The sequence below is a fragment of the Xiphophorus couchianus genome, chromosome 6 (assembly GCF_001444195.1).
Source record: "Xiphophorus couchianus chromosome 6, X_couchianus-1.0, whole genome shotgun sequence".
NCBI classification, from domain to species: Eukaryota; Metazoa; Chordata; class Actinopteri; order Cyprinodontiformes; family Poeciliidae; genus Xiphophorus; species Xiphophorus couchianus.
In genome coordinates this window covers 23,425,188-23,444,887 of record NC_040233.1, presented here as the reverse complement: position 1 = coordinate 23,444,887, position 19,700 = coordinate 23,425,188, and the positions used below count along the sequence as shown (strand labels likewise).

General features: G+C 35.8%; 1 protein-coding gene and 1 long non-coding RNA gene across 2 annotated transcripts in view; one reads left to right on the top strand and one right to left on the bottom strand.

Moving 5' to 3' along the window:
- st6galnac3 (ST6 (alpha-N-acetyl-neuraminyl-2,3-beta-galactosyl-1,3)-N-acetylgalactosaminide alpha-2,6-sialyltransferase 3) overlaps positions 1–9,247 on the top strand; it is an 86,973-nt gene extending 77,726 nt beyond the window's left edge. Inside the window, exons 4-5 of the mRNA XM_028019451.1 lie at positions 1,106–1,213; positions 7,611–9,247. Of these exons, the coding sequence (XP_027875252.1) occupies positions 1,106–1,213; positions 7,611–7,800 (298 nt within the window). The 3' untranslated portion in view covers positions 7,801–9,247. The remainder of the gene's footprint in view (positions 1–1,105; positions 1,214–7,610) is intronic.
- Positions 9,248–10,045: 798 nt separating this feature from the next.
- On the bottom strand, positions 10,046–19,578 carry LOC114147065 (uncharacterized). The gene is made up of 2 exons (XR_003596017.1): positions 15,494–19,578; positions 10,046–10,137 (listed from the first exon to the last, which is right to left on the bottom strand). It is a non-coding gene; the product is annotated as an uncharacterized LOC114147065 (long non-coding RNA).
- Between the last annotated feature and the right edge of the window lie 122 nt (positions 19,579–19,700).

The window sequence follows — 19,700 nt, the reverse complement described above, 5'->3', positions numbered from 1 at the left end:
GGTTTATGTTTGAGTAAAATGAACATTGTTATTTTATTCTATGAACTATTGACAGCATGTCTCTGATGTTCCAAGCAAAAAATGTTTTATTTATTTGCAGAAAATGAGAAATGGTCAAAACACTAAAAAGATGCAGAGCTTTCAGACCTCAAATAATGCAAAGAAAACAAGTTCATATTCATTTTGAAACAACAATACTAATGTTTTAACTCAGGAAGAGTTCAGAAATCAATATTTGGTTGAATGGTCAGTGCAGTGAGCTCTATATAAATGAATATATATTTATTGGTATAGAGATCAATCAAACCAAAGTCATGAATTTTGGAATCTGGTGTAGATTTGTTCTGACATTTCTTTCTTTTATGAAATAATAGCTTAGATTTTCAGTCTATTGTGTCTCTGGAGAGTCCAGAGAGCCACAGGTGTTTTTTAAATAAAATAAATATTAAATATATCTTCATATATTTCTGTTTTCAGTATATTTTGGCTTGCTGAGTGGCCTCGGGGAGTCCGTGGCCCCCTGCCCAGTCCGACCTGCAGACTCAGGCTTTAGACTTTCTTCTCAACCTCCAGCCAAGATAAAACTCCAACTCCATGTTGTCTGGATAAAAATGATCAAAGCTGACATGTCTTAACTTTGAACATCCACAAATCAAACATTAATAGTCTCGGGCTCATGAAAAGATTATACATGTTGGTATTGATTTGCCCACCGGGTGCTTGAATAATTGAAGAGCTGCCTGTTGTTTCTCAGCCTTTCAGTAGTTTTTTTTTATCATCTCCAGTCAAGTGTAAAAGCTCCAAAACTTGAGTGTTAAATAAAAAATCACATTGAACTGGGCATCTGTTCAAGGAGAGGATGGTGTTTCTGCTGATCTGCTATTACCGTTACATTCAAATTTATGTTTGAGCTGAGGACAAGCTCTCAGTGGAAGCATTTGTTGGAATAATTTAACGACTCGGTTGAGCTGTAATGCATCAGCAAAAGGTGCAAAGGTCGCTGGTACAGTGTTAATGAAACTCTGTAATTGCAAATTATCAATATTTGAATTGTGATGCATATTATTATTACCAAGATTTATTTTATTTTTTTCTGCGTTTGCAGGATTCAGTCCGGCTCTTACCTGAGCACCGGCTGGTTCACGCTCATCCTGGCCATGGACATGTGCAAAGAGATCCATATCTACGGCATGATAAACGACACCTACTGCAAGTAAGACACCAGTGACGACACACCTCACTGCCTCCTCACCACCTGCTACTTCCTCTGAGCACTTATGGAAATAAAAACATCAGATTTTATAAAACTGATAAATGAAATCCACATCTTTAACTGCACACCGTTTCATTTCCAGCAGTGGAGAAACACAAATAAACAGACAAAATTATAGACTAGTACAAGTAAAAGTACTATTTTCTCTTAACTTCCTTGTAAAATACTTAAAGTATTGAAAGTAAAAGTACTTGCTGAATGTATTCCTTAATGCAATGGTCTACAATATCATTATTTTCTTTAATACATCATTTTAGTTGACAAGGATGCAAATAATGTGGTTTTATTGTGTTACAGTTTACACTTGGACTTGTGGTTCTGTGCATCAGTCGAGTTAAAAGCCAGCAAGAAAAATAAGAAAGAGAAGTGGTTATATCTGTGAAAGTTTTTAACGCAAAGCACAACCAACATGCTTAATTACATTTTTATAGTTTTAAATTAATATATTTTTACCAATATACTGAGCGATATCACTGCTAATTGCTATTTATTGTTATGTTTTCTTTGTTATTAATTATTTATTCATCTACTTGTTTTTAATTTTCGTTGCAGGCTACGCTTGGACAAACAAATGTCCCTGTATCAATTCAATCTTATCTTATCTTATCTTTAGACACACCTAACAAAATAACTCTATAATTAAAAATACTTAATATTTCGTATTGAAATAGGGTCAATAGTGAACAGTATCTTAATTTTCTGACATCATTTTTAAAACATTTTGAACCATTTAACTCAAATAAGTCATGGATTACTGTAAAACAAATAAACAAATAAAAAAACTCAATGTAACTTGTAACACAACACATTACACTGCAAAAACAAAAACAAATTATACTGAAATATCTTAGTAAACGTGAAATGAGTCAAAACTAACTCAACAGTAACATTTTGGCTTATTTTAAGTAAATAATTTCTTAATATTGATGAGAAAACTCTTGCTCCATCAGCAGATTTTTCCACTTGTAATGTGGGAAAAATGTCTTGTTATAAGTGAACTAGTACTTTTACATAAATTTTAAGGAGTTATTTACTTAAAGCAAGCTGCTATGTCAGGCTGAAAAGTTACTTTTGAGTCAGCTTTATCTAATTTCAAGTGTATTAAGATAATGAGAGCAAATGTTTTTGGTAAAATTTTGTGTTTTTGCAGTGTAGCAAACTGTAGTGGAGTAGAAAGTACAGAAACTTCATATAAAAGTACAGATACTTCATATAAAAGCTGAAAGTATCCATGATTAAATCTAATTAAATAAATAACAAATACATTCAAAACATGGACCCTTTGCATGTTATTGTTTATATCCGGACATTTTGCACATGCACTCAACGCTAGAGGTCAATAACATGGTTTTTGTGTTTTAATTGAACATTTTTGATAATTAGTGCGTCAGTAAGTGATATATTTCTTTAACTTGAGATAAGATGTAGGATTAAATAAGTGTTCATGTCTTCCTACTCTTTTTCAAACAGAAAAGTGGTGGTAAGCTAATTATTTTTGTTCAGTTATTTTGTATGCACATGTTTTCTCTGTCCTACTGATTGCTTGTTTTCTTGTTTTTAAAAACTTGTTTGGAATAAATAAATACCTCGCCACATCCCACCACTGTCCATTTCGAAGCCAGGCTGTTGGATTTAACGGTTACATTTTCATTCTGGCATCCATACTGGATTTTTTTGTGGCGTTACTGGGTCTGTCTCTGCCTGCCGTGTCTCTTGCTGTCCTCTCTGCTTTGCGTCTCTCCTGTGAACGCGCCTGTCGTCTTTTCCCTGACTCCCGGCTGAGTGATTACCGTCGCGCTGCGAGGCCGTAGGAGGGATGACAAACACGGCGCTCTGGGTTCGGCTGCTCTCTTTCTTACTCTCTCTCTCTCTCTAAACGCGTCGCATTCTCGATGAACTCATCATCCACCTGAACCTCCTCCTTCTCCTGAACCTCAAACTCGCTTCCCAAATGCATGCTGGAAATCCAGCTCTTCATCCTCCGTGCGTTCCCCGGTGCGCAGCGGGAGCTGAGATAAGAGCCGCAGACACATGGCAGAGAGGCGCGCGTAATTCAACCGGCACAGAGGAGATTTGATGATTTAGCGAGGCAGTTACTGGATACTTCTCCCCCTCTCTGCATGTGCATCGTTTATTTCCCCCCCGTCCTCATTGATGCCTGCAGATGTTGTGTTTTTCCAAGTTTCCGATCTGACAACTTCCATGTTTGCATGAAGCGGTTCCAGGTTTTCAGATTTAAAGCTGCAGAGATGGTGAAATCAGTGGCAGGATGGAGCAAAGTACAAGTACTTTGTATACTGAAGTATATTTTTAATGTACCTGTACTTAGACCTGTAGCAATAAGCAATACATAATCAACTGATCTCCTGATAAATTAAAACAGGCTCAACATTTGCATGATTTATTGTTTTTCTCGTTTGTCTCTCATTGTACTAAAATCTCAACAAAAGTCTTCAGTCTGGTGTTTTGCCCTTTTTTTGAAGGACAGTTTTGTTTACAGAAATTTCATAATTCATTTTATTTGTTGTTCCTGTTGTTTTGTTTATTTATTTATTAATCTTTTAAAACGTCTTCCAGCTCCAGTGTCAAATGTTCATTAGAATGTAAAGTTTATTGATCTTTGAGAATATGTTCTTGCATTTTTATGTCATTGTTGTCATTATATTACTTGAAAATGGTCTCTAAACAACAATATTATTGTTTATTTCAATTATTTCTGGGACAGTTGATCATCCAGCAAAATGTGTTACCATGACAGGCTACTACAATTTTGTCTCTTTATTTGGACCTTTTCTTGTGTGCCGTATAAGGCTGGGAAAATATGGCTGAATAACTCAACTTAAGCATTTCATATTTGTCGAATAATTAATTATTTTTTGTTTTAAATATCTGAAATTATGCCAAACTGCTCAAGTGACTTATCTTATTTTCCAAACAATTTTCACTCCATGTTGTTTTTTAAAATTATTTTTAAGCAATTATAAGGAAATCTTTAACTGCTGCTGCTTAAGTTACCCAACAGGTTGTTGCTAGGTAACCAAAGAGTGAGTTGCTAGGTTACCAAAGAGTGAGTGAGTCAGTTGATTCCACCAGTTTTGGTTAGCTGGCCATGAGAGGTTCAACGGTAAAAGTCTTTCCTCTACATTTCCCAGAATGCTGTGCTGTTCTGGATTGGAGTTCAGTGAAATTATTGGATATTATTTCAGCTGTATTATGTATTGATATTGATCACAATTCTGTCGCGATACATATTGTTATTGATTTATTGTCCAGCCGCAATGTTGATACAGGTTTTCAATGGCTTTTAATCAACAATGGTGGGCACACGTCTGCTAACGCGCTGATAGTGAAGCTAATGTTTCGTTTAGCATGCTTCAGCGTTCGTGAGTGCGATCCCATCTGTTTATACTGATCATGTGACTATCTTCACTGTCCAGCACTCGTGTAGGATTTGAATATTTTCTCCAGCTTTGGTGAAACTGAAGTTATTTGTTAAACCCGACGCGCCCGCCGTGTGACACAGAGGAGAAGCAGCTGTGTGTTACAGGGAACTGGCAGAAAGCCACAGTCGCTCTCTTGCTGCTGCTGCTGTTACGACTGTTTCTCTTCTGTCTCGTTCTTCCTCCCAATGCAGTTGTTACACAAGTCATCCGCTCATAAAGCTGTCAGACGCCATTAAAAACAGACACCAGAGGACACAGTGAACCTGATCCGCTGCGTTGTGCTGTTGCTTATTGGTGGTTGAGATCATATTATTTTTAATGAATGCTATACACAGGAAATTTAGGACAAAACACAATAACTTTCTTTACTCTGCAGTGAGACATTTGCTGCATGTTTTCAGATTTACTCTACTGGTTATTTTGTATGTCTCATGCTGCAATAAATTCAAAGCCCTTCAACTAACACACTACATTTCATCGATATGCCATGGTCTACATTAGTGTTGTTATTGTGTCTTATTTCACTCACTTACCTGTGACATATTTCATCCCAGCAGGAGTTTCTGCAGCTCTGAGTTAACTTAAAAACTCAACTGTATTGTTTTGCTGGGGATAAATTGTACATTAAAACTCAGTTTTTTAAACAATTAGCATCTGCAAATACACTCAGTGAATAAAACATTATGAATGTAATTGTAATATTAAATGGTTTAATTGCCTTGAGCTGGGCGATTAAAGGACAGTCGGCATGTTTAGTTTTTGAAAATAAATCTTGAAATCAAAACTAACCTTCTAAAATCTTCAAATCTTATTTAATAGTGCCAGGGGACATTAGAGATAGTAAGTGAGTCTGTTTTATTTATGCAGCACCTTTTATAGGTCAGAATAACACAAAGTGCTATACCAGTGGAAACAAATGTTAAAAATACAAATAATAACAACATAAAAAACTAATAAAGACAGAAAACAGAGAAGTCATTCTGTATAAATGAGTTTTATACTGTTCTTAAAACAATCAGAAGCATCAAAACAAAACAAACAATCTGAATTATTGCATATCGTGATATCAGTATTGGCTAGTGTTAATTTTATTGTGGTATTGTGATATGATTGGTTTTTTTTTATTGCCCAGTCCTAAATAGTTGTTGTATTTTTGCTTTCCTGATGTTATGCACCTCTACTAATCATTAATATAACACAATAAAGACATATTAAATGCTATTTTTTTTAAATTAGTAAGTATTTCTTCAACAAATATCGATAAAATTTTGTGAAGGTTAAATCCTGTCACTCCGAGTTTAACAATGAATCTGCTTCTAGGTAAATAATTAAAACTTAAGTCATTTATCCACATCCTGGACAGAAAATGAGAGAAAAAGAAAGTGAAAGTCCAGTAAAAAGAAAAACCTGAGGAACTAGAGAACGCTACATGATCAAAAGAACGAATAGCTGCTTGAATGTAATAAAATGCAGTCTAAAACCTTTGCATATAGTTCTTGTTAAAATAAAAACACAGCTGGTTGAAACCTTGTTGAGATTTAACCGTGTTTTATTCTCTGAAAAGCTTTTGTGTAAACCTAGTTGGGATTGAACAGCATTTGTAAGATTTTGGCTGATGAACCCTTCGCTCACAGATGGAGCTGCAGTTCATCCCAGTGCTGCAGGACGGGGGAACCTCATTCCCCACGCGGCGTGTTACACACAACCAACTGGGAGCGGTTGTTGCAGGAAAGTGTTTGGAAACGAATAAGTGCTCAGAGAGAGCACTTGGCTGCTGCTTGAACGTATCGGTTTATCCCAGCTGAAGACGGTAACGGGTCACTCAGAAGCATTGAAGCCAGCGCCCAAAGTGAGGCAAAATCCTGGCGTTCACTCTGAAATCAGGCGTAATTTTAATTGGTAGTTTCATTATGGAACAAAATGTTATCCTGCTAAAGTTCAGCTGTGCAAAATTTCAAGCCAACTGCCATCAATTACTATGTCTTTATTAAGTCCACAACTGTTTAAATGTAAAATTCACTCATTTTTAATTTTAATTTTAATTTTTATAAAAACCATACATGTTACATTGGCCCATTTAAAGTCCTTTTTTAAATCCCATTGACCATATTTTGACTTGAAAACCGATCTTCATTGATGTTCTTCATCCAATCTGACTCAGCTTGAGCTATTTTAAAAAGACACATTCTGTAAAAATGGCAGCATATAGATGTTAAACTCTACTTAGTTTGGATCTATCAATTAATTAAAGGTTGGAACTTTAAGCTGTTAATTTTGATTAATTAATTACATCAATATTTTAAAGCAGTTAAGCACATTTTTGTTTTTTCAATACAAAAATCTAGAGTAGGAACCTTCGTGTTGTGTTTCTGGTACATCTGTAAATGTGACGCACAAGCACTGTTTGAAAAAACAGCAATAGATGACGAAACTGCGTCTTTTGGTCCATTGGGGTTGAATTCTTTCTTCAAAAAAACAATGTAAAGGAACGCTAGAAAAACTATAAATGTGTTAAAGTTATGCTAATAAGAGTTAGCCTCTCAGTGAAGCTATTCTAGTCTGAAGTAGCATCTCAATGCTAAACATGTTGCAGCAGCTAACAGTCGCCCCCAATGTTAACGTTAGAATTGGAGCATTTATATACAGAACTTGTAATTAAATTTTAATCACATCTCACCACTAAATAGAAAAAAATTAAATGTGAAAAGTTTTAGTTGTGTGAATGTTTTTGCAAGACTTAACCGTCCAACTATTTGGTGTCCAGACCTGATAACTGGATGAACTCTTCCTTCAAAATAAAAGGTTATATCACCTAATTCATGTGTAACGACCTTCTCTTCCTCTTCAGTAGAGAAAGATTTTGTCTGATAACTTTTCTCTCCTCCTCCCTTTAGGACTGAGGGCTACAGGCAGGTTCCCTACCACTACTACGAGGCGGGCAGCCGGGACGAGTGTGCAGAGTACCATCTGCATGAGAGCGCCCCCTACGGCGGACACCGCTTCATCACAGAGAAGTCAGTTTTCGCCAAGTGGGCCAAAACCCACTCCATCAAGTTCTTCAACCCTCCGTGGCAGCTGTCGTGACCCGGCCGACTCTGACAAAATTCACACTAAAACAAACACACACATCAGTTTTCAGATTTCTCCCCATTTCTGTTATTTCGTTCCCATTTGGTTCTTCAGAATTAAGTGAAATCTGAAGACTAAACGTGGACGTGCATCTTTCATACCTTCGGCTTCTTGGATTGTACGTTTTCAGCAGACGAATGTGGAACGCTCCCTGCTCTGCACTGGCAGAACCAAACATTTGCGGCTCTGTGAGTCCAGCAAAGAATGCCGCCTTGATAGGAAAAGACATTATCTGGTGTTAACTCGTTTTGGATTTGGGGGGAAGAACGCCAACTGGACGATTTGTGTCGGCTTGGACGTCTCATCAGCTTCTCTGCTGTTTCCCCTTGGAGTTTGCCTCCTGTAACAAGCTTCGTTCAGGCTTTCATCTGCTGAAGGCAGATGCTTTGTCAGTTTCAATTTGCATCGATCCGTTTAAAAAATCTTCAGCAAACAAGATTGTTTCACAAAGCGATCAAAAATCAGGTTGTAGGTAAAGATGTAAATCAGCATCGTTGTGTTTCAACCTGAAGATGTCGGCTCCTTTTTCTTGCTATAATCCAGTGAAGCTAAATTTCCTTGTGGTTTTGGTTTTAGTCTCTGGAGGGTTTGCTGATTTACTGCGCCAATGACAATGTAAGCAGCACAGCACAGAGAGCGAGGTGCAATTAGAGTCCATCTCTCTGGATGCAGTTTGTGTCCCTACAGAGGAGAAGATTTATGTGTGCAGTGAAACCATTTGAAGTTAATTGTATCCCATTATCATTTTGTGCCTGCCATATACTTTGCAGTTCATTGTATAGACAAAGAAGAAGATGCATTTGCTCTCTTTCTCTCATCTTCTCCTCCAGCTTTGTGCCTCTTTGTGTAACACATCTCCGTGTGGACTTTATCCCTTTTGTCTCTGGGTGCAGCGCACTCGACTCGCGCTCAGTAACTTCTCATCGCATCTGTTACAGGACGGTGAAGAATAACCAGTGGGTCTCTGCTGGGGCCTGTGGGACCAGCGATGACAACTGAAAAGAGTCAAAGACTTCTAATTTAGGCAACTCAGAGGACAGTGAGATACTTCTGCTCCAGCGTAAGCGGACAGGATTGTCGTGGTTTGCAGGTCGGCTGTAGTCACATGTGAAAACTGGGCTGAAAGTTTGGAACAAAATGTGCATTGTTAGCCTTTAGAGCTGCTGGACAAAATCGCTATTATAATGTATAATGCTTAGCTAATAAGGACCAAAAGTGACACAATTCAGTACACAAGTACACTGCTTTTTATGGCTTTTTTAAACCATAATCATCAAACCTGCAAGAACTACAGGCTGAAATACTCAAAGGGTGTTTTCACACCTGATAGTCTGGTAGATTCAGTCAAATTGGAGACCAAAATTGCAAGAGATTTGTTACATTTTCAACTGCTGCGGTTCGCTTTCACACTTCAACAATCAAAATAATTGAAAAACCTGTTCCCCTCCTCACCTGTGGGAGCGCTGCACCAAGAACCACTGAAGTAAAAGACTCAAAAACCTCAGAAGAAGACACTGAGTGCAATTTCCTTTGTCAGGAAATGTAAACAAAAATGGAGTGACGTCAGATTTTAGTGGTTGTAGGATTTCTCTTTTGTCATTTCTCTCGCTATCGTTAACTGTTGCGTTTGTTTTGGTTGTATTTACCCAGAATGCCCTGCGCAGGGCATTTACTGTACAATGGCAGCTGCGCAGTCCACTTTCTGCTCTAAAAGCAGGAAGTGGACTTCGTTTCTTAATGTCTCGGTCTTCTTAATGTTCACATATGTATTCAAACAGCACCATAGCTCACTTTAATCGAATAGAGACCGAGGTTTTTAGGCGGACCAGAATTTGCAGAGTTTGATTACGTATTCACATTTCCCCAAACAAATCCGACTTTCTAAATCAGGGGAGTCAAACTCACTTTCGTTCTTAAATGGCCGGTTGTGCCAGAATGTATTAATAAAACCTGTTCACAAACTGTTCAAATATCAACGATTTCTTAAAATTAAATATTATTGAACATCTTTTCAGTCCCTCCAGGATTTCGTGATTTCTTTTGTGATTTTTTGCAATAAAAATCAAAGTGTTTGTTGTACCAATTTGGAAATATTTGCGCTTATTTATTACTCGCTGTTTAGATCATGGACTATAATTTGACATCAATTAAGGTTGAGGCAGCTGTTTAGTACAAGTAAGAAATTGTTTGACAATTTTTTAGAAAAATTTGCAATAAACTTCCAATTATTAGCACAAAAAAATGCAGGGATTTGTTGATCTTGCGTAAATTTCCACGATAATTCCCAAGAAACTGGAGGGACTGATATATCTTGGTAGTAAACAGATATAAACTGCGTTGATTTCATTGATAACATAATATTCAAGCAGACTTAGCGTTTAGTCTAGCGTCTAGAGGGCCACATAAAAAGCTATAGTGGCCCAGATTTGGCCCACGGGCCTTGAGTTTGACACATGTGATCTAGACAAATCAACTAATGTTTCAATAAAGTGACTAAACAGGACTGGTGTGAATGAACCCTATGTATGATGAGTTTCACTTTCTGAAAGAAGTTAAAAAAATATTGAACTCTTTCACAATATAATTTTTTTCCAGCTGTTTTTGTATAAATAGTGGATACGGGATGATGCCTATTTCCACTTAGACGTCACAAAGCAGCGCAATGTTTACAGAAGTAATAATGGACGCCGCCGTCTTTGGATCGATAAATTGTTAAGCAATCAGAGCCGACAGTATTGTCACAAGATCATAACAAGAATGAAGTGTCGGCTCTTTTTGCTTCAGCCACTGTTTACATCCGGATTTACCGTGTTTGGTTTCTTCTTGTGCCGATTTCGACGCATGTCTCATGTCGATAACGTAAAAGTTGGATAAAATGTGACTGTAGACACATATCAGATACGTATCTGATTTAGTACCACATATTAAGGGCTCAGAAATTGGATTTTTGTCCAGGCGAAAATATTGGAGTTGGACCGAAAAAATCTGATTCGGGTTGCATTTGGCTTCTGTGTGAACGTAACTCTAAATGTAGGAAAAAAACAAGCAGCTAAACATTGAACCACAGTAATAAAGTTATTTCAAGGTATGAAATATCTGCTTTTCCAAGAACAAATGAGATAGATTATTAAAAAAGAAAAAAGGCTTGTAATGGATTTTCTTCCTCAGCCGTGGATAAAAACATTAAGATGGAGCTGAAAGCCTGTTGGAAAACAAACCAGCGTTAATGTGCCTCAAGTTAAAGGGACCCCTGTGGAGTTTCCCTGCAAACAAACAGCAGCTTCAGTCACATTCAGTCAAAATGCGTTCTGTTAAGTTGTGTTCAGCCTTTAATTAAACTGCTTTAAGACCTTTTTCAGCTGCCTTTAAACCACAGAAATAACCACAGAAATGCCTGCAGAGCCACAATAAAAAACACAAATTCAGCACCACATAATCCAGGAGATAATCTTTCTCACTGCTTATAAAGTCATTATAGAAATTTGATCTGTTTTGTTTTTAAAACAGAAGTGGGTAATATTAGACTTTAAAGTATAACAACATGTTACATTAGGATTTTTATACTGCAGATATAAACTCACAAATCAACAAACCAGACAGAAATCTCTGCAAAATGCAGAATATTTCAGAATTTATCAGCTTGAGGAAGTCATCTAAAAAAAAAGTGGGTTGCGTTTTTAATCATTAACACATAAATAAAATGGTAACGACATAATAATGCAATAAAACATGATCAAATATCAATGAACTTTAAATTCTAATGAACATTTAACACCAGAAGACATTTTAAATATTCAAAGTAAGTAAACAAAAAAACAAAAACAACAATTACAATTAATTATGAAGTGTCTGCAATCCTAATTGTCCTTCAAAAAGTTATGCAAAATTCACTTTTTGCTAGTTTTATGTCCATGTTGCTCTTAACTGTCCTGGTGGTAAAAAAAAAAACACTAGTTTTTGGCAATATGTTTATGTTTTTTGGTGTTTCAAAATCCTCCTGATTATTGAGTCACATTCTATAGGCATTGCGCTGTTACCTAGCAACCCCAGCCAAGTCCAGCCCCGTTACCGAGCAACACAAGCTCAGCACCAGTACATTTGGTCAGCTGGTTTTACCACTGTATGTACTGTACAATGGCAGCTGGAAAAGATAAGTGCTTTGTTGTTGACTTACCATGCAGAAACCACTTGCTGCATTCTTGTTGGCTGTGCAGGAGGCTCTACTTCTGCTTTTCAAAGATGTACAGTTGTATAATTTTCCCGTGCGAGTGTAAACGTTGCTGGGGGCGTGGCCAGAAGCAGATTATTTGGATCTAGAGTGGCACCAGTGTACGCTTTTGGTCTAAACACTCTAAACCTTCCCTTATAGTCCATGAAGTTGTATTAAAATCATAACCGTGATTATTCTGTAGAAATAATCATGGCATTTTTCACCACATCGGCCACGCCTAGTCCATTCCTTCCCTAAGTTTTCAAACATGTTTGTCTGCAGGAAATCCCTACGTAGTTTAATAGCACAGCAAACATTCGGACTGTGCACACCTCAGTAGAACTGTTGATTATATCTTTTAGCTGCTGAATTTATGGGGTTCGGCATATTAATCTGTCAGTAGCTGTTATACTTCACTATAGAGATATTGTATCTTAAAAAGCTCTAACTCAAATCCAGCCTTTTAGAAACATCCAGAGCAGTCCTTGAGAGACATCAGAGCTGCTCCAGTGATTCATCCGTTCAGTAATTGTGCTTATTTCTCCAGGAGATGCACCGAATGATGAGCTCCATAAAACTGCTGTATGCATTAATCTGTTTATGGGTTTAGGCTCCTTCTTAGTCTGCAGAGATAAGCTTTAATTCACAATGCTAAAACTAAATTAATTGTTTTAATTTGGCAAATAAATTCCAGTGTTTATCAGAAACTAAATGCATAGAGATTAACTTCCTGCCTACTGGCAGTCAATAAAGCAAATGAAGGCTAACATGACTAAAAGCTCAGGAGGAGCTTGTTTTCAGCTCAGTTTTCGCTTTAATGGTGATTATAGTTTTACCTGCAAATCGTGGCATATTTGTAGTTGCAACAGGTGCGTGGCATTGCTGCATCACCTTGCCGCTTGTTGGAAATCAGAAAAATGTAAAACTGTCCTGTTTTAAATTCCTGAGCTGGACTGAAGGTTTTTGGGGGTTGGTCCGGGTCAGCGTTCCCAGCGCCGCCCTGCCGAGCTTCACCAGCAGCTGGGAGTTGAGGTTTCTGCTAAACGATACAGCCTGAACGAGTCAAGGACTTCGTTTTGCTCCGGAGGGAAACTGCACTGCAAAAAACCCACAAAATCTCACCAAGTGCTTTTGGTAGAGACGAAAAGTCTGGCGATTAAATTCCAGATTTTAGGGTCATGATTTGTTAGATTCTTTATTCAGAATCCAGTTTTCCTTTTCAGATGTTTGAGATTCTCTTTAAATTTTGTGACTGACAAAAGGAAAATACATTTATTTAAAACAGTACGTAGTCCTGTCACAATAAGCAATAAATCAATTAATCACATGATAAATTAAAATAAGCTCAATAGTTTCCATTTGCAGGATTTATTGTTTTTCCCTTTTCTCTCTCTTCTTATGAAAAACTAGATGACAACCAGACTCTTTTTTGAAGGACAATTTTGTTTAGAGATTTCATAAATCATTTTACAAAATTAATTATGTCCTAAAATAATTTTCTAAAAATAATTTTTACTAAATTAAAATTTTTTTATGAAAATATATTTATTAAGTTATTTTATTTTATTATATAAAATTCAATAATTTTACGAAATATATTTTTAAATGATAATTTTACAAAAAATTATTTTTGAGCAATTTGAACTGATACTGACTTTTTTTCAGCACCACTAATTTTTGGTTTAGTTTCTAGTGCAAATATCTTACTAGAAAAAATGAGCAAATATCTAATAAGACGAAACTAAATTACAAGTAACTTTTAAGCAAGATATAAGTTTGTTTTAAGTAAATAATTCACTCATATTGATCAGATTATTTCATATATAACATGGGAAACATGTCTTGTTGTAAATTAAATAATGTGCCAGTGGAACTAGAACTTTTTTATCAATATTAAGAAATTATTTACTTAAAACAAGCACATATATCATGCCTAAAAGTTATTAGTAAGTTAGTTTTGTCTTATTTTAACTGTCCTAAGATGTTTTCTCTAGAAATTAGACCAAAAGTACTTGGTAGGATTTTGTGTTTTTGCAGTGCAGCCCTCACAGTGGTGCATGTTTCCAGATTAACAACCATTTTTCTGGATTTTCCCTCTCAGCCTGGGATTGTACAGTCATCTGGCAGCTCTTCATCACTCTTCTCACTGCAGCATCACTGTAACCGCATTTCACTCAGTGGGGAAAGTTCTGCTGTTTTATCATCATCTAATGTGACTTTAACGGGACGTTTATTACATCAGTTCAAGATTTGCTCCAAGACTTTTGTTGTATGTTTTTTTCTTTTAATAACAGTTGCCTTTATTGTATTTTGTGTGCAGTTGGGTTTTTTTGTAGCTTATTTTCTGATCAGCAAACATACAAAAACCCATGAAAGAATACGTTTTATTGAATTATCAGTCGATTACAGTCATATCATACGTTTAAATGGGACTGAATTTGGAGATTGAGAAGAATTTACTACCTTAAAATGATCTTAAAGTTTTGTCTTGACAAAAGAAATTAGAGGGAAATTGTAGCAACATGGCTTGATAATAAAATAAAAAATTTAATTGAACAGCGAGGACCTCTAACATTCACTAATTAACATCATATATCTTGCTTTGTGCAAACTGCAAAGCACAAAAAGGTCAGGCTGACATTTTCTGTTGGTTTCTGTGTTATTTCAACATAAAAGATGTTTCTGTAAAAATTACTCTTCTGAAAACAAGTTAAAAAATATTCAAAACAATATTTTGCTCATGTCATAACTGAAAAAGATCTGACAATGATTAAAGTTACTTGTAAATTAGTTTTGTCTTTCTTCAGGTGTACTAAGATATTTTAATTGGAAACTAGACAAAAAATACTTACAGCTTTTGTGAAACTTGTAAGATTTAAAAACCTTTAAAAAAGTTTTATACATAGGTTTCTGCAAAGTTCTTGATGCCTCAGTTCTTTCTACTTTGTTTCATCTCCATTTAATCCTTCAGAGTCTCTTTGTGCATCTACAGGGGCGAGACAAACTCATTTTCATTTTGGGCCAAGTCAAGATATTAAATGCTCTTAAAGGGCCGGTTGTGCCAGAATGTATTGATGAAACTTGTTCACAAACTGTTAAAATGTCAATAAATTCTTAAAATTAAATAATATTATTGAACATCTTTTCAGTTCCTCCAGGATTTTGTGATTTCTGCAATAAAAATCAAATTGTTTGTGGCACTAATTTGGAAATATTTGCCCTTATTTATGATGGTAAGTGCAACTTTTTATTACTCGCTGTTTAGATCATGGACTATAATCTGACATCAATTAAGGTTGAGGCAGCTGTTTTGTACAAGTAAAACATTTTGACAATTTTTTAGAAAAATCTGCGATAAACTCCCTATTATGTATTGGTTCAAAAAAATTATTTTGATTTGTTGATTTTGAATGAATTTCCATGATAATTCTCAAGAACCTGGAGGGACTGATTGATATAATTTGGCAGTAAATGGATAAAAACTGCATTGATTTGATTGATAACATAATATTTTCTATCTACATAAAAAGCTACGGCGGGCCATATTTGGCCCACAGGTCTTTCAGTTTGACACATGTGGTCTACATGATTTCTGAAGGTTTTTCTGTGAACTCTGGCTGCTTTTCACTTATCTTCAGGTGCTTGTGAATCCACCTAACTTTGACATTTTATTCATAAAACAGATCCTAAACTCAAAAGAAGAATCAGGGCTTTGTTAACAACAGGGAATCAAATAGATATTTGCATTTAGCTGCCAGTATGCTGCCACACAGGCACATTTATTAAGTAAATAATGATTCAGTGTTATCTTTCTGCCCACACAATGTTATATCAAGCTAACTCAGACTGCCACTGTCACAGTTTGTAAGACCTTGAGTTAAATTTGCCTGGTTTCTGTATTGTGGTTGGTTGTAATGCTCTGAATTTAACCATGGTGTTATTTAGCTCTTTGTGTTTATTCATGTTACCATTCATCTTTGTGTTTCCTCACTACATCAGCCTAGCTTGTTCCTTTTTGCAGTAATCACCTTCCTCTATGTTTGTGTTCAGTCATTGTCAGATCTACTTCTTCCTCATCGGTTTTCTTCTTTTTATTCACCTTTTATGCTTCTTGCTGCAATTTTCAAGTCACAAACGTTATAGAAATGATAAAATAACAAAATTCCTTAACCTCATGTTATACCATGCAGACACTCTCTCTGCAGTGATGAAGGTTATCTCACTTCAACATGTTGAAGTAGGGGAGTTTAAACCTTTTAAAATGAAATTTTAAAATGTAATTATCTATCAAATATAAAACCACTTAGAACTTCAGTGGGCCTTTATCTTATCATTTATCGTGATAAATTTCTTTATCATGGTAAGAATTCTGATTTATTGTTGACACGATATGTTCAAATTAATGATGTTTTTAAAAAATCAGTGGGATTGTTATTTATGCTGTTTTTTTCCATCATTTCTTCAATCAGAGCATCAGTAAATATCAATATCTTTGAAAATATGATTAAATCCAGATACTGTGTGACACAGATCACTAGTGACCTAAAGAAGCGTATTGCACATGGGTTAGATTTTTCAGAGCAGCATTTTTGTTTTGGGAGCTATAATTGTTCTACTATGCTGTTACAGCCATACAGTAATAAATAGTTATCTAATAGCCACTTTTCTCATTATCACAACATACCACAAAATATTGTGATAAAACTTTAAGTCCATATCTCCTACACTTCTATGTTCGTCTCAGCTCCAGTAGATTCACAACAGACACTTTCAGGTTCACTGTATTTATTCTAGCAAAAGAGGAAATCAAGTTGGTGGTTAACATCAGTTCTATTCATTAAATAAAATACAATAAATAACCCTAAACAAACTGCAAAGCAATAACTCCCAGTGAGCAGTTAACAGCAGTTAGCATTTGTAAAATTAAACATAGCTAACATAACAGTTAAAAACATACAAGACATAGAAAAAATACTCATGAAACAAAGTATTATTAAATTTATATAAAATATATGTTACAATATGATATTTGTAAACAAAACACAGAGCTGATCCTAATACATACCACAGTTACCAACGGCAACAGAAAAAAGGTGGGAGGAGTTGTCAGTTACTGGTTGCTATGGTAACCACCAACTGCCAAGAGCCACGTAACCGAACTAAAAACACCAATAAATGTCTGAAGAAACAACTTGTTGACTAAACAAAATAAATTCAAAGGTCAAATAAACAAATTTTGACAAACTTAACATCTATAGTATTGTTAAAATAAAACCTTGTTACACATAGACTGATTATAGAGCCTCAAACTTTCAGCCCAAGATTGTCAAATGATGATTAAACATGAAATAAACAACGAAGTAGCCGAGCTTACAGCCTACATTTTGCATTCTAACACAAACTAACATGGCCACATCTCAAATGATACAAAATCCATGTTTTTTTTTTTTCCTATTTTAATCACACATAAAGCATATTTTTACATGTAACAACAGCTTTAAACTGAGGATATGGCTTTCAGATACTGTGACAGATGTTTATTTTTAGGCCCAACACTTTTTCACTATTCTATTTGTTCAGATTTCATTTTTATAAGCATGTATGGAACAATAATTCAGAGTCTGAAATGAGCATCAGAGTGTAAATGAGTGGTAAAGCATTCAAGTTTGAACAAATACTTTCAGAACAAATGTTGATCAGGACAAATTCAATAAAATATTTTACTTCATCAGAAAGAAACATAATGAAATGAAGGATGGTTTTATAATTTGACACAGCATCAGATATATAAAAGGTAAACATAATTACTTATAGCTTCAGACATAATTTAAATTTCTTGTAAATTTAGATTCGGATGCAATCAGGTCTCAAGGAAGAGCAAATACTTTGTTTCCAGTCATCTTCATTCAGTGTATTTTTCCTGATTTGAGCTCTGATTCTGGCATGATTCTGCACATCTAGATGGAGAATAACACAAACTGCTCTATATTTTAACACTCCATCCCCTTAAAAACACATTAGATTTACCCAGCGGTGTCCTAAGCAATTAAAAATACCTCAGTGACAGTGCAGGGTCAGTATGTTGCCTAAAAACTGTTTGGCTGAGACCCAGAACACTGAATTTTAAAACCAGAGTTTAAGACTCAAGAACAACGAGTGTCTCCGTCTCTTAAGCTAAGGGAACATGATGAAATATTAAAATATATATTTTTTATTTTATATATTTTTTGAGAATTCAACCCATCCCATGTTAATTATACTGAAACCCAGGTGTTCACCTCCTTGTAATCAGGATTTTCTACTACTTAGTTTTGAATCTAACTCATCCAAAGGATTGTTTTTTCCCTTAATTTTTTCAATTTCAATTTTGCCTGTTTTTATTCACAGCCTCGACTTGTTCAGATCCATCCCTCCTCTAGCCTGAAACTGACGGGGGTCTTTTTTCTACCTTTTTTTCCTCTTTGCTGTCTAAATGTAAATCAGGAAAAAAGAAAGAAAAAGAAACAAGTGTTCAAGCAAACTGAGGGTCATTTTGTAATAAAAATAATTGAAAAGCTGCTGGCCTCTAATTAAAGCGAGCTGCACGAAGACGGGAATCATTTCTCCTGTTTTGGGAGGTGATTACTTCCTCCTCTCGGACTCAGGAGCAGCTCCTTAAAGAACTTCTAATTGTCTGATTTCAATTCTTTCTGAAGCGTTTTATTCCTTCGTGAATTCAGCTGCCAATTACTCAAAGTGCTTTCTCGCAACGGTATTTCTGTCGCCTCCTTCCTTGTGCTTTTTATTTTGCATTGCAACACTCCTTTCCTTTAAATCATTCAGGTCAAGTGTCCTTGTAAAATTGTCACAGGGAGTTTGAGCTACACAGAATGTGTTTTTTTTATTTTTTTAAACACATCCAACACACTCCTGCTGTCTGGAGGAGGAAACGCTGCATGTTGTTGAAGCGTGCGTTTTGTTAAGAAGTGATTACATGTTGTTAGTCTGTCATTTGCTGTCTGCTTTTTAGCTATAATTAGATTCACTGTGATTTTCTGATGTAATTTCTGTCCTCTGTGTGTTTTACTCTCTTTTCGGGGATTAAAGAAATCCATCAAACAATCTTTGTGTGATTAAATTCATCTCAAGACAAAAGTGAGTGTGCAGAATGAGAATACACCCGACTCAGTGACGTTCCATGAATGTGGGACTCAGGCGGAGCTGTCGCGTCAGATCAGGCGTCTCGTTAGATTTTTTAAAAGCGAGCCGAGACGGTGCTGAGTCCAGACTTTTCCCGACAGCTGCGGTTTGGATGTGATCTGTGCACAAATGAACAGGAGCTTGATTATCGATGCACCCGTTTGTGTTCTTTCCGCCACGGCAATCCATAAAATATGAAGAGGAGAAATTAAAAGACTAGCTGATACAACCCCTCTAATTTATGACAGCAGAAATGTTTTGTAAGTAAACGAGGATGGAGGATGGGTTTTGAAGATATAAGCAAACTGATATATATTCACTGCAAACACTAAATACTTACCAAGTATTTCTGGTCTAGTTTCGAGTGCAAATATCTTTGAAATAAGTCAAACTAACTTACAAGTAACTTTTAAAAGCTTGTTTTCTGTCAATAATTCCTTAATATTGATGAAAAAGTGCCTTTTTC